The sequence below is a fragment of the Salvelinus namaycush genome, unplaced genomic scaffold (assembly GCF_016432855.1).
Source record: "Salvelinus namaycush isolate Seneca unplaced genomic scaffold, SaNama_1.0 Scaffold92, whole genome shotgun sequence".
NCBI lineage: Eukaryota > Metazoa > Chordata > Actinopteri > Salmoniformes > Salmonidae > Salvelinus > Salvelinus namaycush.
Window position 1 is genome coordinate 68429 of NW_024061664.1, and position 20821 is coordinate 89249.

Here is a 20821-nt window from a genome sequence, read left to right on the forward strand (position 1 = left end):
TCTCCTCTTCCCCCAGCTTCCACCTTTCTCCCCCACTCCTCTTCCCCCAGCTTCCACCTTTCTCCCCCACTCCTCTTCCCCCAGCTTCCACCTTTCTCCCCCACTCCTCTTCCCCCAGCTTCCACCTTTCTCCCCCACTCCTCTTCCCCCAGCTTCCACCTTTCTCCCCCACTCCTCCTCCCCATCATCCAACTTTCTCCCCCAGTCCCCCCTTCTCCTCCCCTTGCTGTTGTTACAGTTCAGGATACTGTATATCTTCTGTTAACCTTTTGTTCTATTTTATTTATAGTACTACTGTTATTCTATTTTATTTATAGTTTAATGATTGTACTACTGTTATTAATTACTGCATTGTTGGGGAAGAGCTTGCAAGAAAGGCATTTCACTGTACTTGTACACAGGACAATAACACTTGAATAGATTACAAGGAAATGAGAACTATGGTTGCCGCTGATTAAAGTGTGTGTACTCCCTAAATAAAGGTATCTGAACTCAGTCTGTTTTACTTAGAGGTTTTTATTCTCCAATTAAAGTCTCGTACACTCACTCTCTGACACACACACACCTTAATTACGCTATCACACACGTCAACATCACTTTCAAACATTTGATGGTCAGGACATGATGTCTCTTTCACACCCACATGACTTATGTTCTTAAAGGGTCAGAAATCTTTTAAAACACACCGGACAGAGGAATGGGTGGAGATGTGGGGGGGGGGGGGACAGAGCAGACTTCAGAGCTGAGGGGGGGGGGAGGTAGAGGGGGAACAGAGCAGACTTCAGAGCTGAGGGGGGGGGGGGTAGAGGGGGAACAGACTTCAGAGCTGAGGGTCAGGGGTAGAGGGGGAACAGACTTCAGAGCTGAGGGTCAGGGGTAGAGGGGGAACAGACTTCAGAGCTGAGGGTCAGGGGTAGAGGGGGAACAGACTTCAGAGCTGAGGGTCAGGGGTCAGAGGTCAGGCGTGGCTGCGTTTGCGAGGCTGCTTTGGTCGTCGTGGTTTCAGGATAACGTATCTTGTGTATGTGGTGTGATGCTCAGAGAGGAAGGGAATGAAGAACGCTCTGAACAGAGGAGAGGACCTGAGAGAGAGAAGGAGAGGGAGAGAGGAGAGAGCAGAGAGAGAAGGAGAGAAGGAGGAGAGAAGGAGAGGACAGAGGACAGAGGAGAGAGGAGAGAGAGAAGGAGAGAGAGAAGTAGACAGAGAGACAGAGAGAGAAGTAGACAGAGAGAACAGAGGAAGGAAATATCACATTACCATTATATTTACTGCTGTCACACATATAACCTCTCATTGTATGTGTCTAAAATAAAGAAGAAATATATATACAGTATATATACAGTACCAGTAAAAAGTTGACACCTACTCATTCAAGGGTAATTCTTTATTTTCACTATTTTCTACATTGTAGAATAATAGTGAAGACATCAAAACTATGAAATAACACATATGGAATCATGTGGTAACCCAACAAGTTTTAAACCAATATATTTAAAATTTGAGATTGTACAAAGTAGCCTCTCTCAACCAGTTTCATGAAGTAGTCATCTGGAATGGAATCAGGATGCACCTGAGCTCAATTTCAAGTCTCATAGCCAAGGGTCTGAATACTTATGTAAATAAGGTATCCGAAAAAAAGATTTTACTCATTTTAGAATAAGGCTGTAACGTAACAAAATGTGGAAAACGGAAGGGGTCTGAATACTTTCTGAATGCACTGTGTGTATAAATATATATATCTACAGTGGGGAGAACAAGTATTTGATACACTGCCGATTTTGCAGGTTTTCCTACTTACAAAGCATGTAGAGGTCTGTAGTTTTTATCATAGGTACACTTCAACTGTGAGAGACGGAATCTAAAACAAAAATCCAGAAAATCACATTGTATTATTTTTAAGTAATTAATTTGCATTTTATTGCATGACATAAGTATTTGATCACCTACCAACCAGTAAGAATTCCGGCTCTCACAGACCTGTTAGTTTTTCTTTAAGAAGCCCTCCTGTTCTCCACTCATTACCTGTATTAACTGCACCTGTTTGAACTCGTTACCTGTATAAAAGACACCTGTCCACACACTCAATCAAACAGACTCCAACCTCTCCACAATGGCCAAGACCAGAGAGCTGTGTAAGGACATCAGGGGTAAAATTGTAGACCTGCACAAGGCTGGGATGGGCTACAGGACAATAGGCAAGCAGCTTGGTGAGAAGGCAACAACTGTTGGCACAATTATTAGAAAATGGAAGAAGTTCAAGATGACGGTCAATCACCATCGGTCTGGGGCTCCATGCAAGATCTCACCTCGTGGGGCATCAATGATCATGAGGAAGGTGAGGGATCAGCCCAGAACTACACGGCAGGACCTGGTCAATGACCTGAAGAGAGCTGGGACCACAGTCTCAAAGAAAACCATTAGTAACACACTACGCCGTCATGGATTAAAATCCTGCAGCGCACGCAAGGTCCCCCTGCTCAAGCCAGCGCATGTCCAGGCCCGTCTGAAGTTTGCCAATGACCATCTGGATGATCCAGAGGAGGAATGGGAGAAGGTCATGTGGTCTGATGAGACAAAAATAGAGCTTTTTGGTCTAAACTCCACTCGCCGTGTTTGGAGGAAGAAGAAGGATGAGTACAACCCCAAGAACATCATCCCAACCGTGAAGCATGGAGGTGGAAACATCATTCTTTGGGGATGCTTTTCTGCAAAGGGGACAGGACGACTGCACCGTATTGAGGGGAGGATGGATGGGGCCATGTATCGCGAGATCTTGGCCAACAACCTCCTTCCCTCAGTAAGAGCATTGAAGATGGGTCATGGCTGGGTCTTCCAGCATGACAACGACCCGAAACACACAGCCAGGGCAACTAAGGAGTGGCTCCGTAAGAAGCATCTCAAGGTCCTGGAGTGGCCTAGCCAGTCTCCAGACCTGAACCCAATAGAAAATCTTTGGAGGGAGCTGAAAGTCTGTATTGCCCAGCGACAGCCCCAAAACCTGAAGGATCTGGAGAAGGTCTGTATGGAGGAGTGGACCAAAATCCCTGCTGCAGTGTGTGCAAACCTGGTCAAGAACTACAGGAAACGGATCATCTCTGTAATTGCAAACAAAGGTTTCTCTTCCAAATATTAAGTTCTGCTTTTCTGATGTATCAAATACTTATGTCATGCAATAAAATGCAAATTAATTACTTAAAAATCATACAATGTGATTTTCTGGATTTTTGTTTTAGATTCTGTCTCTCACAGTTGAAGTGTACCTGTGATAAAAATGACAGACCTCTACATGCTTTGTAAGTAGGAAAACCTGCAAAATCGGCAGTGTATCAAATACTTTTTCTCCCCACTGTATATATCTAATGTCTGTTTGTACCTGGCAGCATTTAGGAAGGGTTTCGATGCAATGACGCTCCAGTCTGTGTTGTCAGCGTAGCGTGGCTCTCTGGGTGCTGTGGTCTCTAGGTCCAGATCCACCAGGTAATGGCACTGACGCACGTCCACCTGAAACAACCACAACACAACCATAAGCTCTGTTGGAATCACTTTTACAGATAACTTTGACACATTCTGGAAACTGCTCTACAGGAACGATGGAGTCCATCCAAATAATTTTGTCCACGCATTTCAAGGCTGCATTGAGAGATTGACTTATCAATGACCCAAGCCCAGCTTAGATAATCCCTACTATTGTGACGCTGAATTTTCGTAATGCTGCATTAAATGTACATTATCCCAGGGGCGTTGGCAGACACAATGTAAGTAACCTAATTTATGTCCCTCTAATTGCCCTGAATACCTCTGCTGATCCTACAGCTATTGCATACAGTAATCATGTGCCTATGAACCAGAGTTATACTGTTAGCAATGAGGTGGTGTGTCCTAGTAGGAAGACCACTGTGTGCAGCTCCCCCTGCACTATCAGCTCAAACATAAATAACATTGTCATACCTACTTCTGATAAGCCTCCAAGTAAAGCAGTGAAAACAATCAAGCAACCCAGAAAAGTGCTAAAAATAGCCCATATTAACATATGTAGCTACAAGGTTCCTGAAGTCAATAACTTGCTAGTAACAAATGACACTCATATTCTGTCATTTGCATCTTTCTTTTGGTGTTTTTCAGAGTCAGTAGAAAGGCCTCTTTAGTGTCCTAAGTTTTCATAACTGTGACCTTAATTGCCTACCGTCTGTAAGCTGTTAGTGTCTTAACGACCGTTCCACAGGTGAATGTTCATTAAAAAAAAAGTGGTTCATTGAACAAGCATGGGAAACAGTGTTTAAACCCTTCACAATGAAGATCTGGGAAGTTATTTGGATGCTTACGAATTCTCTTTTAAAGACAGGGTCCTGAAAAAGAGACGTCTCTTTTATTGCTGAGTTTATATGGAAAAGAAGCTGCACTGGGCCGGCAGTGGAAGTTTCCGGGAGAGACGAGAGGCTATTCTAAAGGCCCTAGGCTATTCTATAGGCCCTAGGCATAGGCTATTCTAAAGGCTCTAGGCCCTAGGCTATTCTATAGGCCCTAGGCATAGGCTATTATATAGGCCCTAGGCTATTCTATAGGCCCTAGACATAGGCTATTCTATAGGCCCTAGGCATAGGCTAGTCTATAGGTCCTAGGCATAAGATATTCTATAGCCCCGTGGCATAGGCTATTCTATAGGCCCTAGGCATAGGCTATTCTATAGGCCCTAGGCATAGGCTATTCTATAGACCCTAGGCTAGTCTATAGGCCCTAGGCTAGTCTATAGGCCCGAGGCATAGGCTATTCTAAAGGCCCTAGGCTATTCTATAGGCCCGAGGCATAGGCTATTCTACAGGCCCTAGACATAGGCTATTATATAGGCCCTAGAAATAGGCTATTCTATAGGCCCTAGGCATAGGCTATTATATAGGCCCTAGGCATAGGCTATTCTAAAGGCCCTAGGCTATTCTATAGGCCCGAGGCATAGGCTATTCTACAGGCCCTAGACATAGGCTATTCTACAGGCCCTAGACATAGGCTATTCTATAGGCCCTAGACATAGGCTATTCTATAGGCCCTAGGCTAGTCTATAGGCCCGAGGCATAGGCTATTCTACAGGCCCTAGACATAGGCTATTCTATAGGCCCTAGGCATAGGCTATTCTATAGGCCCTAGGCTAGTCTATAGGCCCGAGGCATAGGCTATTCTACAGGCCCTAGGCATAGGCTATTCTATAGGCCCTAGGGATAAGCTATTCTATAGCCCCGTGGCATAGGCTATTCTATAGGCCCTAGGCATAGGCTATTCTATAGGCCCTAGACATAGGCTATTCTATAGGCCCTAGGCATAGGCTATTATATAGGCCCTAGGCATAGGCTATTCTATAGGCCCTAGACATAGGCTATTATATAGGCCCTAGGCTATTCTATAGGCCCTAGGCATAGGCTAGTCTATAGGTCCTAGGCATAAGCTATTCTATAGCCCCGTGGCATAGGCTATTCTATAGGTCCTAGGCATAAGCTATTCTATAGCCCCGTGGCATAGGCTATTCTATAGGCCCTAGGCATAGGCTATTCTATAGGCCCTAGACATAGGCTATTCTATAGGCCCTAGACATAGGCTATTCTATAGGCCCTAGACATAGGCTATTCTAAAGGCCCTAGGCTATTCTATAGGCCCTAGACATAGGCTAGTCTATAGGCCCTAGACATAGGCTAGTCTATAGGCCCGAGGCATAGGCTATTATAAAGGCCCTAGGCATAGGCTATTCTATAGGCCCTAGACATAGGCTATTCTATAGGCCCTAGGCATAGGCTATTCTATAGGCCCTAGGCATAGGCTATTCTATAGGCCCTAGGCATAGGCTATTCTATAGGCCCTAGGCATAGGCTATTCTATAGGCCCTAGGCATAGGCTATTCTATAGGCCCTAGGCATAGGCTATTCTATAGGCCCTAGGCATAGGCTATTCTATAGGCCCTAGGCTATTCTATAGGCCCTAGGCTATTCTATAGGCCCTAGGCTATTCTATAGGCCCTAGGCATAGGCTATTCTATAGGCCCTAGGCTATTCTATAGGCCCGAGGCATAGGCTAGTCTATAGGCCCTAGACATAGGCTATTCTATAGGCCCTAGGCATAGGCTATTCTATAGGCCCTAGACATAGGCTATTCTATAGGCCCTAGGCATAGGCTATTCTATAGGCCCTAGGCATAGGCTATTCTATAGGCCCTAGGCTATTCTATAGGCCCGAGGCATAGGCTAGTCTATAGGCCCTAGGCATAGGCTATTCTATAGGCCCTAGGCATAGGCTATTCTATAGGCCCTAGACATAGGCTATTCTATAGGCCCTAGGCATAGGCTATTCTATAGGCCCTAGGCATAGGCTATTCTATAGGCCCTAGACATAGGCTATTATATAGGCCCTAGGCTATTCTATAGGCCCTAGGCATAGGCTAGTCTATAGGTCCTAGGCATAAGCTATTCTATAGCCCCGTGGCATAGGCTATTCTATAGGTCCTAGGCATAAGCTATTCTATAGCCCCGTGGCATAGGCTATTCTATAGGCCCTAGGCATAGGCTATTCTATAGGCCCTAGACATAGGCTAGTCTATAGGCCCGAGGCATAGGCTATTCTATAGGCCCTAGGCATAGGCTATTCTATAGGCCCTAGGCATAGGCTATTCTATAGGCCCTAGACATAGGCTATTCTATAGGCCCTAGACATAGGCTATTCTAAAGGCCCTAGGCTATTCTATAGGCCCTAGACATAGGCTAGTCTATAGGCCCGAGGCATAGGCTATTATAAAGGCCCTAGGCATAGGCTATTCTATAGGCCCTAGGCATAGGCTATTCTATAGGCCCTAGACATAGGCTATTCTATAGGCCCTAGGCATAGGCTATTCTATAGGCCCTAGGCATAGGCTATTCTATAGGCCCTAGGCATAGGCTATTCTATAGGCCCTAGGCATAGGCTATTCTATAGGCCCTAGACATAGGCTATTCTATAGGCCCTAGGCATAGGCTATTCTATAGGCCCTAGGCTATTCTATAGGCCCTAGGCTATTCTATAGGCCCTAGGCATAGGCTATTCTATAGGCCCTAGGCTATTCTATAGGCCCGAGGCATAGGCTAGTCTATAGGCCCTAGACATAGGCTAGTCTATAGGCCCTAGGCATAGGCTATTCTATAGGCCCTAGACATAGGCTATTCTATAGGCCCTAGGCATAGGCTATTCTATAGGCCCTAGGCATAGGCTATTCTATAGGCCCTAGGCTATTCTATAGGCCCGAGGCATAGGCTAGTCTATAGGCCCTAGGCATAGGCTATTCTATAGGCCCTAGGCATAGGCTATTCTATAGGCCCTAGACATAGGCTATTCTATAGGCCCTAGACATAGGCTATTCTATAGGCCCTAGACATAGGCTATTCTATAGGCCCTAGGCATAGGCTATTCTATAGGCCCTAGGCATAGGCTATTCTATAGGCCCTAGGCTATTCTATAGGCCCTAGACATAGGCTAGTCTATAGGCCCGAGGCATAGGCTATTATAAAGGCCCTAGGCATAGGCTATTCTATAGGCCCTAGGCATAGGCTATTCTATAGGCCCTAGGCTATCCTATAGGCCCTAGACATAGGCTAGTCTATAGGCCCGAGGCATAGGCTATTCTATAGGCCCTAGACATAGGCTATTCTATAGGCCCTAGACATAGGCTATTCTATAGGCTATTCTATAGGCCCTAGACATAGGCTATTCTATAGGCCCTAGGCATAGGCTATTCTATAGGCCCTAGGCATTGGCTATTCTATAGGCCCTAGGCATAGGCTATTCTATAGGCCCTAGGCATAGGCTATTCTATAGGCCCTAGACATAGGCTATTCTATAGGCCCTAGACATAGGCTATTCTATAGGCCCTAGACATAGGCTATTCTATAGGCCCTAGACATAGGCTATTCTATAGGCTATTCTATAGGCCCTAGACATAGGCTATTCTATAGGCCCTAGGCATAGGCTATTCTATAGGCCCTAGGCTATTCTATAGGCCCGAGGCATAGGCTATTCTATAGGCCCTAGGCATAGGCTATTCTATAGGCCCTAGGCTATTCAATAGGCCCGAGGCATAGGCTACTCTATAGGCCCTAGACATAGGCTATTCTATAGGCCCTAGACATAGGCTATTCTATAGGCCCTAGACATAGGCTATTCTATAGGCCCTAGACATAGGCTATTCTATAGGCCCTAGGCATAGGCTAGTCTATAGGCCCTAGGCATAGGCTAGTCTATAGGCCCTAGACATAGGCTATTCTATAGGCCCTAGGCTATTCTATAGGCCCGAGGCACAGGCTAGTCTATAGGCCCTAGGCATAGGCTATTCTATAGGCCCTAGACATAGGCTATTCTATAAGCCCTAGACATAGGCTATTCTATAAGCCCTAGGCATAGGCTATTCTATAGGCCCTAGGCATAGGCTATTCTATAGGCCCTAGGCTATTCTATAGGCCCGAGGCATAGGCTAGTCTATAGGCCCTAGGCATAGGCTATTCTATAGGCCCTAGACATAGGCTATTCTATAGGCCCTAGGCATAGGCTATTCTATAGGCCCTAGGCTATTCTATAGGCCCGAGGCATAGGCTAGTCTATAGGCCCTAGGCATAGGCTATTCTATAAGCCCTAGGCATAGGCTAGTCTATAGGCCCTAGGCATAGGCTATTCTATAGGCCCTAGACATAGGCTATTCTATAAGCCCTAGGCATAGGCTATTCTATAGGCCCTAGGCATAGGCTATTCTATAGGCCCTAGGCTATTCTATAGGCCCGAGGCATAGGCTAGTCTATAGGCCCTAGGCATAGGCTATTCTATAGGCCCTAGGCATAGGCTATTCTATAGGCCCTAGACATAGGCTATTCTATAGGCCCTAGGCATAGGCTATTCTATAGGCCCTAGGCTATTCTATAGGCCCTAGGCTATTCTATAGGCCCTAGGCATAGGCTATTCTATAGGCCCTAGGCATAGGCTATTCTATAGGCCCTAGACATAGGCTATTCTATAGGCCCTAGGCATAGGCTATTCTATAGGCCCTAGACATAGGCTATTCTATAGGCCCTAGACATAGGCTATTCTATAGGCCCTAGACATAGGCTATTCTATAGGCCCTAGGCATAGGCTATTCTATAGGCCCTAGGCATAGGCTATTCTATAGGCCCTAGGCTAGTCTATAGCCCCGAGGCATAGGCTAGTCTATAGGCCCTAGGCATAGGCTATTCTATAGGCCCTAGACATAGGCTATTCTATAGGCCCTAGACATAGGCTATTCTATAGGCCCTAGGCATAGGCTATTCTATAGGCCCTAGGCTATTCTATAGGCCCGAGGCATAGGCTAGTCTATAGGCCCTAGGCATAGGCTATTCTATAGGCCCTAGACATAGGCTATTCTATAAGCCCTAGGCATAGGCTATTCTATAGGCCCTAGGCATAGGCTATTCTATAGGCCCTAGGCTATTCTATAGGCCCGAGGCATAGGCTAGTCTATAGGCCCTAGGCATAGGCTATTCTATAGGCCCTAGGCATAGGCTATTCTATAGGCCCTAGACATAGGCTATTCTATAGGCCCTAGGCTATTCTATAGGCCCTAGACATAGGCTATTCTATAGGCCCTAGGCATAGGCTAGTCTACAGGCCCTAGACATAGGCTAGTCTATAGGTCCTAGGCATAGGCTATTCTATAGGCCCTAGACATAGGCTATTCTATAGGCCCTAGGCTATTCTATAGGCCCTAGGCATAGGCTATTCTATAGGCCCTAGGCATAGGCTATTCTAAAGGCTCTAGGCCCTAGGCTATTCTATAGGCCCTAGGCATAGGCTATTATATAGGCCCTAGGCTATTCTATAGGCCCTAGACATAGGCTATTCTATAGGCCCTAGGCATAGGCTAGTCTATAGGTCCTAGGCATAAGATATTCTATAGCCCCGTGGCATAGGCTATTCTATAGGCCCTAGGCATAGGCTATTCTATAGGCCCTAGGCATAGGCTATTCTATAGACCCTAGGCTAGTCTATAGGCCCTAGGCTAGTCTATAGGCCCGAGGCATAGGCTATTCTAAAGGCCCTAGGCTATTCTATAGGCCCGAGGCATAGGCTATTCTACAGGCCCTAGACATAGGCTATTATATAGGCCCTAGAAATAGGCTATTCTATAGGCCCTAGGCATAGGCTATTATATAGGCCCTAGGCATAGGCTATTCTAAAGGCCCTAGGCTATTCTATAGGCCCGAGGCATAGGCTATTCTACAGGCCCTAGACATAGGCTATTCTACAGGCCCTAGACATAGGCTATTCTATAGGCCCTAGACATAGGCTATTCTATAGGCCCTAGGCTAGTCTATAGGCCCGAGGCATAGGCTATTCTACAGGCCCTAGACATAGGCTATTCTATAGGCCCTAGGCATAGGCTATTCTATAGGCCCTAGGCTAGTCTATAGGCCCGAGGCATAGGCTATTCTACAGGCCCTAGGCATAGGCTATTCTATAGGCCCTAGGGATAAGCTATTCTATAGCCCCGTGGCATAGGCTATTCTATAGGCCCTAGGCATAGGCTATTCTATAGGCCCTAGACATAGGCTATTCTATAGGCCCTAGGCATAGGCTATTATATAGGCCCTAGGCATAGGCTATTCTATAGGCCCTAGACATAGGCTATTATATAGGCCCTAGGCTATTCTATAGGCCCTAGGCATAGGCTAGTCTATAGGTCCTAGGCATAAGCTATTCTATAGCCCCGTGGCATAGGCTATTCTATAGGTCCTAGGCATAAGCTATTCTATAGCCCCGTGGCATAGGCTATTCTATAGGCCCTAGGCATAGGCTATTCTATAGGCCCTAGACATAGGCTATTCTATAGGCCCTAGACATAGGCTATTCTATAGGCCCTAGACATAGGCTATTCTATAGGCCCTAGACATAGGCTATTCTAAAGGCCCTAGGCTATTCTATAGGCCCTAGACATAGGCTAGTCTATAGGCCCTAGACATAGGCTAGTCTATAGGCCCGAGGCATAGGCTATTATAAAGGCCCTAGGCATAGGCTATTCTATAGGCCCTAGACATAGGCTATTCTATAGGCCCTAGGCATAGGCTATTCTATAGGCCCTAGGCATAGGCTATTCTATAGGCCCTAGGCATAGGCTATTCTATAGGCCCTAGGCATAGGCTATTCTATAGGCCCTAGGCATAGGCTATTCTATAGGCCCTAGGCTATTCTATAGGCCCTAGACATAAGCTATTCTAAAGGCCCTAGGCTATTCTATAGGCCCTAGGCTATTCTATAGGCCCTAGGCATAGGCTATTCTATAGGCCCTAGGCTATTCTATAGGCCCGAGGCATAGGCTAGTCTATAGGCCCTAGACATAGGCTATTCTATAGGCCCTAGGCATAGGCTATTCTATAGGCCCTAGACATAGGCTATTCTATAGGCCCTAGGCATAGGCTATTCTATAGGCCCTAGGCATAGGCTATTCTATAGGCCCTAGGCTATTCTATAGGCCCGAGGCATAGGCTAGTCTATAGGCCCTAGGCATAGGCTATTCTATAGGCCCTAGGCATAGGCTATTCTATAGGCCCTAGACATAGGCTATTCTATAGGCCCTAGACATAGGCTATTCTATAGGCCCTAGACATAGGCTATTCTATAGGCCCTAGGCATAGGCTATTATATAGGCCCTAGGCATAGGCTATTCTATAGGCCCTAGACATAGGCTATTATATAGGCCCTAGGCTATTCTATAGGCCCTAGGCATAGGCTAGTCTATAGGTCCTAGGCATAAGCTATTCTATAGCCCCGTGGCATAGGCTATTCTATAGGTCCTAGGCATAAGCTATTCTATAGCCCGTGGCATAGGCTATTCTATAGGCCCCTAGGCATAGGCTATTCTATAGGCCATAGACATAGGCTAGTCTATAGGCCCGAGGCATAGGCTATTCTATAGGCCCTAGGCATAGGCTATTCTATAGGCCCTAGGCATAGGCTATTCTAATAGGCCCTTAGGAAGAATAGGCTATTCTATAGGCCCTAGGCATAGGCTATTCTAAAGGCCCTAGGCTATTCTATAGGCCCTAGACATAGGCTAGTCTATAGGCCCTAGGCATAGGCTATTATAAGGCCCTAGGCATAGGCTATTCTATAGGCCCTAGGCATAGGCTATTCTATAGGCCCTAGGCATAGGCTATTCTATAGGCCCTAGGCATAGGCTATTCTATAGGCCCTAGGCATAGGCTCTTTCTATAGGCCTGCCCTAGGCTATTCTATAGGCCCTAGGCATATAGCGGCCTAGTCTATAGGCCCTAGGACATAGGCTAGGTATTCTATAGGCCTAGGCATATAGGCCCATATTCTATAGGCCCTAGATAGCTAGTTCTATAGGCCCAGGCATAGGCTATTACTAGGTCCCTAGGCCATAGGCTTTCTATAGGCCCTAGGCTATTCTATAGGCCCTAGAGCATAGGCTCTATTCTAATAGGCCCTAGGCATAGGTATTCTATAGGCCCTAGGCATAGGCTATTTCTATAGGCCCTAGGAACATAGGCTATTCTATAGGCCCGTATGGCATAGGCTAGTTCTATAGGCCCTAGGACATAGGCCCTACTCTTCTAATAGGCCCAGGCCACTATTAGTAGGCTATTCTATAGGCCTAACAGCTAGTCTATAGGCCCGAGGCATAGGCTATGATAGAAGCCCCTAGGCATAGGCTATTCTATAGGCCCTAGGCATAGGCTATTCTATAGGCCCTAGGCTATCTTCATATAGGCCCTAGCATAGGCTAGTCTTAGGCACAGGCATAGCTATTCTATAGGCCCTAGGATAGGCTATTCTATAGGCCCTAGACATAGGCTTACTCTATAGGCTATTCTATATAGGCCCTAGAACATAGGCTATTCTATAGGCCCTAGGCATAGGCTATTCTATAGGCCCTAGGCATAGGCTATTCTAATTAGGCCGCTAGGCATAGGCTATTCTATAGGCCCTAGACATAGGCTATTCTATAGGGCCCTACAGGACATAGGCTATTCTATAGGCCCTAGGATAGGCTATTCTATAGGCCCTAGGACATAGGCTATTCTATAGTGCCAGCTAGGACATAGGCTAATTTCATAGGCCCTAGGACATAGGCTATTCTGATAGGCATATTTCATAGAAGGCCCTAGGACATAGGCTATTCTATAGGCCCTAGGCATAGGCTATTCTATAGGCCCTAGGCTATCTATAGGCCCGAGGCATAGTGCTTAATTTCATAGGCCCTAGGCAGCATTCTATAGGCCCTAGGCTATTCATAGGCCCTGAGGCATAGGCTAGTCTATAGGCCCTAGGCATAGGCTGACTACTATAGGCCCCTAGACATAGGCTATTCTATAGGCCTAGCAAGGCTATTCTATAGGCCCTAGACATAGGCTATTCTATAGGCCCTAGACATAGGCTATTCTATAGGCCTCTAGCATAGGCTATCGTCATATAGGCCGCTAGAGCATAGGCCTAGTCTATAGGCCCTAGTACATAGGCCTATTCTATAGGCCCTAGGCTATTCTATAGGCCCTGAGGCACATAGGCTAGTCTATAGGCCCTAGGCATTAGGCTATTCTATAGGCCCTAGACATAGGCTATTCATAGGCCCTAGGACATAGGCTATTCTATAGCCCTAGGCATAGGCATTCTATAGGCCCTAGCGCATAGGCTATTCTATAGGCCACTAGGCTATTCTATAGGCCCTGAGCATAGGCTATCTATAGGCCCTAGCATAGGCTATTCTATAGGCCCTAGACATAGGCTATTTATAGGCCCTAGGCATAGGCTATTCTATAGGCCCTAGGCTATTCTATAGGCCCGAGCATAGGCTAGTCTATAGGCCCTAGGCATAGGCTATCTATAGCCCTAGCATAGGCTATCTATAGGCCCTAGGCATAGGCTATTTCTATAGGCCCTAGACATAGGCTATTCTATAGGCCCTAGGCATAGGCTATTCTATAGGCCCTAGCATAGGCTATTCTATAGGCCCTAGGCTATTCTAGGCCCAGCATAGGCTAGTCTATAGGCCCTAGGCATAGGCTATTCTATAGGCCCTAGACATAGGCTATTCTATAGGCCCTAGGCTATGCTATTCTATAGGCCCTAGGCTAGTTCTTATGGCCCTAGGCTATTCTATAGGCCCTAGGCATAGGCTATATCTATAGGCCCTAGGCATAGGGCTATGTCTATAGGCCCAGACATAGGCTATTCTATAGGCCCTAGGCAAGGCTATTCATAGGCCCTAGGACATAGGCTATTCTATAGGCCCTAGACATAGGCTATTCTATAGGCCCTAGACTAGCTATTCTATAGGCCCTAGGCATAGGCTATTCTATAGGCCCTAGCATAGGCTATTCTATAGGCCCTAGGCATAGTACTAGAGCCGAGCATAGGCTATTCTATAGGCCCTAGGCATAGGCTATTCTATAGGCCCTAGACATAGGCTATTCATAGGCCCTAGGACATAGGCTATTACTATAGGCCCTAGGCATAGGCTATTCTATAGGCCGCTAGCTAGGCTATTCTATAGCCCGAGCATAGGCTAGTCTATATGCCCAGGCATAGGCTATTCTATAGGCCTAGACATAGGCTATTCATAAGCCCTAGGCATAGGCTATTCTATATGCCCTAGACATAGGCTATTCTATAGGCCCTAGAAGAGCTTCTATAGGCCAGGCTAGGCTATCTATAGGCCCTAGGCATAGGCTATTCTATAGGCCCTAGGCATAGGCTATTCTATAGGCCCTAGGACATAGGCTATTCTATAAGGCCCTAGGCAAACACATAGGCTATTCTATAGGCCTAGACATAGGCTATGTCTATAGGCCCTAGGCATAGGCTATTCTACAGGCCCTAGACATAGGCTATATCTATAGGCCCTAGACATAGTGCTATTCTATAGGCCCTAGACATAGGCTAGATTCATATAGGCCCGAGCTAGGCTATTCTATAGGCCCTAGGCTATAGGCATTCTATAGGCCCTAGACATAGGCTATTCTATAGGCCCTAGGCATAGGCTATTCTATAGGCCCTAGCATAGGCTATTCTATAGGCCCTAGGCATAGGCTATTCTATAGGCCCAGGCATAGGCTATTCTATAGGCCCTAGGACTAGGCATATTCTAAGCCCTAGGCTATTCTATAGGCCCTAGGCTATTCTATAGGCCCATAGGACTATTCTATAGTGCCCTAGGCTATTCTATAGGCCCTAGGCATAGGCTATTCTATAGGCCCTAGACATAGGCTATTCTATAGGCCCTAGGACATAGGCTATTCTATAGCCTAGGCAGTGGCTATTCTATAGGCCATAGGCATAGTTCTATAGGCCTAGGCATAGGCTATTCTATAGGCCCTAGGCATAGGCTATTCTATAGGCCCTAGGCATAGCTATCTATACGGCCCTAGCATAGGCTATTCTATAGGCCCTAGACAGGGTATCTATGGCCTACGGCTATTCTATAGGCCCTAGACACGTAGGCTAGTCTATAGGTCCTAAGAGCATAGGCTATTCTATAGGCCCATAGTCATAGGCCTATTCTATAGGCCCTAGGCTAGTATTCTATAAGGGCCCTAGATCATGAGGCTAGCTTCTAATAGGCCTAGCATAGTGCTATTCTATAGGCCCTAGGACATAGGCTATTCTATAGGCCCTAGACATGAGGCTAGTTCTATAGGAGGCCACTAGGCATAGGCTATTCTATAGGCCCTAGCATAGGCTATTCTATAGGCCCGAGGCATAGGCTAGTCTATAGGCCCTACATAGGCTATTCTAAATGCCCTAGGCTACTTCTATAGGCCCTAGGCATAGGCTATTCTATAAGGCCCTAGCATGCTATTCTATAGAGCCCTAGACATAGGCTATTCTATAAGGCCCTAGGCATAGGCTATTCTATAGGCCCTAGGCATAGGCTATTCTATAGGCCCTGAGGCTATTCTATAGGCCCTAGCGATAGGACTATTCTATAGGCCCTAGGCTATTCTATAGGCGCCTAGGTACATACAGCTATTCATAAGGCCCTAGGCTATTCTATAGGCCCATAGGCTATTCTATGGCCCTAGCATAACTATTCTAAGGCCTGGCTATTCTATAGGCCCTAGGCTATTCTATAGGCTATCACATAGGCTATTCTATAGGCCCTAGTACACTAGGCTATTCTATAGGCCCTAGGCTATTCTATAAGGCCCTAGGAGGCTATTCTATAGGCCCTAGGCATAGGCTATTCTAAAGGCCCTAGGCTATTCTATAGGCCCTAGGCTATTCTATAGGCCCTAGACATAAGCTATTCTAAAGGCCCTAGGCTATTCTAAAGGCCCTAGGCTATTCTATAGGCCCTAGGCATAGGCTATTCTAAAGGCCCTAGGCTATTCTATAGGCCCTAGACATAGGCTATTCTATAGGCCCTAGGCATAGGCTATTCTATAGGCCCGAGGCATAGGCTATTCTATAGGCCCTAGGCTATTCTATAGGCCCTAGGCATAAGCTATTCTAAGCCCTGAGGCTATTCTATAGGCCCTAGGCCTATTCTATAGGGCCCTAGGCATAGGCTATTCTATAGGCCCAGGCATAGGTCTATTCCTATAGGCCTAGGACATAGGCTTTCTATAGGCCCTAGGCATAGCTATTCTATAGGCCCAGGCATCGGCTATTCTATAGGCCCGAGGCATAGGCTATTCTAAGGCCCTAGACATAGGCTATTCTATAGGCCCGAGGCATAGGCTATTCTATAGGCCCTAGGCATAGGCTATTCTATAGGCCCTAGACATAGGCTATTCTATAGGCCCTAGGCATAGGGTATTCAAAATCACAGCTTTATGAGAGATACATATTAAGAGACGACGAGGCAAATCAAGTTCTGAAGACGGTACACTTTGCTTCTGTCCAGCCCATGATTTATAACCTAACTCATGACACACTACCTAGGCTACAACGGTAAGACAGCCCGTTCCTCATCAGGTGACTCGACTTTGTTCCATCATGTGTGCACCACACAGACACACCTGTTCCATGATGAAGCGCCACCACAAAGGAATATTGGAAAAGATTTGCCTCCACTTCAGGTTAGCCTCTTAGACTCTTAGCCTCTGCCCCAGGCTTTCAACAACATTATCTTTCAACATCATTTGTTTTATACCATCGTATATCACATTGTTTTATTGAGTACATAACCATGATATTACAAAGGTTAACATCTCCCAACACTACTTTGTACCTGACAAATAAAAGTTTATTTGATTTAAGTACATTTAAAACTCGATGGCTTTACTCAATACAAGTAGTATTTTACTGGGTGACTTTCACTTGAGTCATTTTCTATTAAGGTATCTTAAGAGTTAAGTATGACAATTGGGTACTTTTTACACCTCTGCCAACACAGCCACCACTCAACACAGCCGCCACACAACACAACCATCACACAACAGAAGTCAGAGACTCACGTATCTTGTTGGCTCCTCCAGGTTCTGGTCGTTCATGTGGGCGGGGATAGTTTGAGTAGCCAATGGGCCGTCAGCGTACGGCTGGGGCAGCTGCCCTCTGAACTCTGATTGGATGAACTGCAGCTGCCAGCTGAAGAGAGGGCAGAGTCACACACTGGCATTCTAACACAATGCAATCAAGGACACTCAGAAACCTAAAGCCTTGTGGAAGCTGCTATAGACCACTCAGAAACCTAAAGCCTTGTGGGAAGCTGCTATAGACCACACAGAGACACTCAGAAAACTAAAAGCCTGTGGGAACTGCTATAGACCACACAGAGACACTCAGAAACCTAAAGCTTGTGGGAAGCTCTATAGACCACCCAGAGACCTCAGCTAAAACCTAAAAGCCTTGTGGGAAGCTGCTATAGACCACTCAGAAACCTAAAGCCTTGTGGGAAGCTGCTATAGACCACTCAGAAACCTAAAGCCTTGTGGAAGCTGCTATAGACCACTCAGAAACCTAAAGCCTTGTGGGAAGCTGCTATAGACCACACAGAGACACTCAGAAACCTAAAGCCTTGTGGGAAGCTGCTATAGACCACTCAGAAACCTAAAGCCTTGTGGAAGCTGCTATAGACCACTAAGAAACGTAAAGCCTTGTGGGAAGCTGCTATAGACCACACAGAAACTTAAAGCCTTGTGGCAAGCTGCTATAGACCACACCAGAGACACCTCAGAAACCTAAAGCCTTGTGGAAGCTGCTATAGACCACTCAGAAACTTAAAGCCTTGTGGGAAGCTGCTATAGACCACTCAGAAACTTAAAGCCTTGTGGGAAGCTGCTATAGACCACACAGAGACACTCAGAAACCTAAAGCCTTGTGGAAGCTGCTATAGACCACTCAGAAACTTAACGCCTTGTGGGAAGCTGCTATAGACCACTCAGAAACTTAAAGCCTTGTGGGAAGCTGCTATAGACCACACAGAGACACTCAGAAACCTAAAGCCTTGTGGGAAGCTGCTATAGACCACACAGAGACACTCAGAAACCTAAAGCCTTGTGGGAAGCTGCTATAGACCACTCAGAAACTAAACCTTTGTGGACTAATCTGCATAGACCACTCAGAAACTAAGCTTGTGGAAGCTGCTATAACCACTCAGAAACCTAAAGCCTTGTGAAGCTGCTATAGACCACTCAGAAACCTAAAGCCTGTGGGAAGCTGCTATAGACCACACAGAGACACACAGAGACCTAAAGCCTTGTGGGAAGCTGCTATAGACCACACAGAGACACTCAGAAACCTAAAGCCTTGTGGGAAGCTGCTATAGACCACACAGAGACACTCAGAAACCTAAAGCCTTGTGGGAAGCTGCTATAGACCACTCAGAGACACTCAGAAACCTAAAGCCTTGTGGAAGCTGCTATAGACCACTCAGAAACCTAAAGCCTTGTGGAAGCTGCTATAGACCACACAGAGACACTCAGAAACCTAAAGCCTTGTGGAAGCTGCTATAGACCACAGAGACACTCAGAAACCTAAAGCCTTGTGGGAAGCTGCTATAGACCACTCAGAGACACTCAGAAACCTAAAGCCTTGTGGGAAGCTGCTATAGACCACACAGAGACACTCAGAAACCTAAAGCCTTGTGGAAGCTGCTATAGACCACTCAGAGACACTCAGAAACCTAAAGCCTTGTGGGAAGGCTTCTAAGACTACACAGAGACACTCAGAAACCTAAAGCCTTGTGGAAGCTGCTATAGACCACACAGAGACACTCAGAAACCTAAAGCCTTGTGGGAAGCTGCTATAGACCACACAGACACTCAGAAACCTAAAGCCTTGTGGAAGCTGCTATAGACACTCAGGACACTAAAGCCTTGTGGAAGCTGCTATAGACCACACAGAGACACTCAGAAACTTAAAGCCTTGCGTGAAGCTGCTATAGACCACACAGAAACCTAAAGCCTTGTGGGAAGCTGCTATAGACCACACAGAAAGCTAAAGCCTTGTGGGAAGCTGCTATAGACCACACAGAGACACTCAGAAACCTAAAGCCTTGTGGGAAGCTGCTATAGACCACACAGAGACACTCAGAAACCTAAAGCCTTGTGGAACTGCTATAGGACCACTCAGAACCTAAAGCCTTGTGGAAGCTGCTATAGACCAATCAGAGACACTCAGAAACCTAAAGCCTTGGGAAGCTTGCTATAGACCACACAGAGACACTCAGAAACCTAAGCCTTGTGGGAAGCTGCTATAGACCACACGAGACACTCAGAAAACTAAAGCCTTGTGGAAGTCTGCTATAGACAACTCAGACGACACTCAGAAAACCTAAAGCCTTTGTGGGAAGCTGCTATAGACCACTCAGAGACACTCAGAAACCTAAAGCCTTGTGGAAGCTGCTATAGACCACCACAGAGACACTCAGAAACCTAAAGCCTTGTGGGAACTAGCTATAGACCACACAGAGACACTCAGAAACTAAAGCCTGTGGGGAGCTGCTATAACCACACAGAGACACTCAGAAACCTAAAGCCTTGTGGAAGCTGCTATAGACCACTCAGAGACACTCAGAAACCTAAAGCCTTGTGGGAAGCTGCTATAGACCACACAGAGACACTCAGAAACCTAAAGCCTTGTGGGAAGCTGCTATAGACCACACAGAGACACTCAGAACCCTAAAGCCTTGTGGTAAGCTGCTATAGACCACACAGAGACACTCAGAAACCTAAAGCCTTGTGGGAAGCTGCTATAGACCACACAGAGACACTCAGAAACCTAAAGCCTTGTGGAAGCTGCTATAGACCACTCAGAAACCTAAAGCCTTGTGGAAGCTGCTATAGACCACTCAGAAACCTAAAGCCTTGTGGGAAGCTGCTATAGACCACACAGAAACCTAAAGCCTTTTGAGCTGATAGACCACACACCAAAAACCTAAAGCTTGTGGGAAGTTGCTATAGACCACCAGAGACACTCAGAAACCTAAAGCCTTGTGGAAGCTGCTATAGACCACTCAGAAACCTAAAGCCTTGTGTAAGATGCTATAGACCACACAGATGACACTCAGAAACTAAAGCCTTGTGGGAAGCTGCTATAGACCAACAGAGACACTCAGAAACCTAAAGCCTTGTCGGGAAGCTGCTATAGACCACTCAGAGACCTCAGAAACACAACTAAAGCTTGTGGGAAGCTGCTATAGACTACACAGAGACACTCAGAAACCTAAAGCCTTGTGGGAAGCTGCTATAGACCACACAGAGACACTCAGAAACCTAAAGCCTTGTGGGAAGCTGCCATAGTGCTAACAGTCAGTATCTAGATAATATGTGTGAAATGCTTGACAATGTATGTGGTATCAACAAAGAGGTATACAAAGAGACACTCA

At 46.3% G+C, this 20821-nt stretch overlaps 1 protein-coding gene across 2 annotated transcripts in view; it reads right to left on the reverse strand.

Annotated features, from left to right (window-relative positions):
* Positions 1 to 507: 507 nt before the first annotated feature.
* alg9 (ALG9 alpha-1,2-mannosyltransferase) overlaps positions 508 to 20821 on the reverse strand; it is a 71308-nt gene continuing 50994 nt past the window's right edge. Inside the window, exons 13-16 of one of the 2 annotated variants that reach the window (XM_038988026.1) lie at positions 17451 to 17580; positions 3375 to 3502; positions 931 to 1082; positions 508 to 893 (exon numbers count right to left, since the gene is read on the reverse strand). In XM_038988026.1, coding sequence (XP_038843954.1) covers positions 959 to 1082; positions 3375 to 3502; positions 17451 to 17580 — 382 coding nt within the window. In that variant the 3' untranslated portion in view covers positions 508 to 893; positions 931 to 958. Of the gene's footprint in view, positions 1083 to 3374; positions 3503 to 17450; positions 17581 to 20821 lie in introns of both variants that reach the window. The other variant, XM_038988025.1, reaches the window with a different exon arrangement.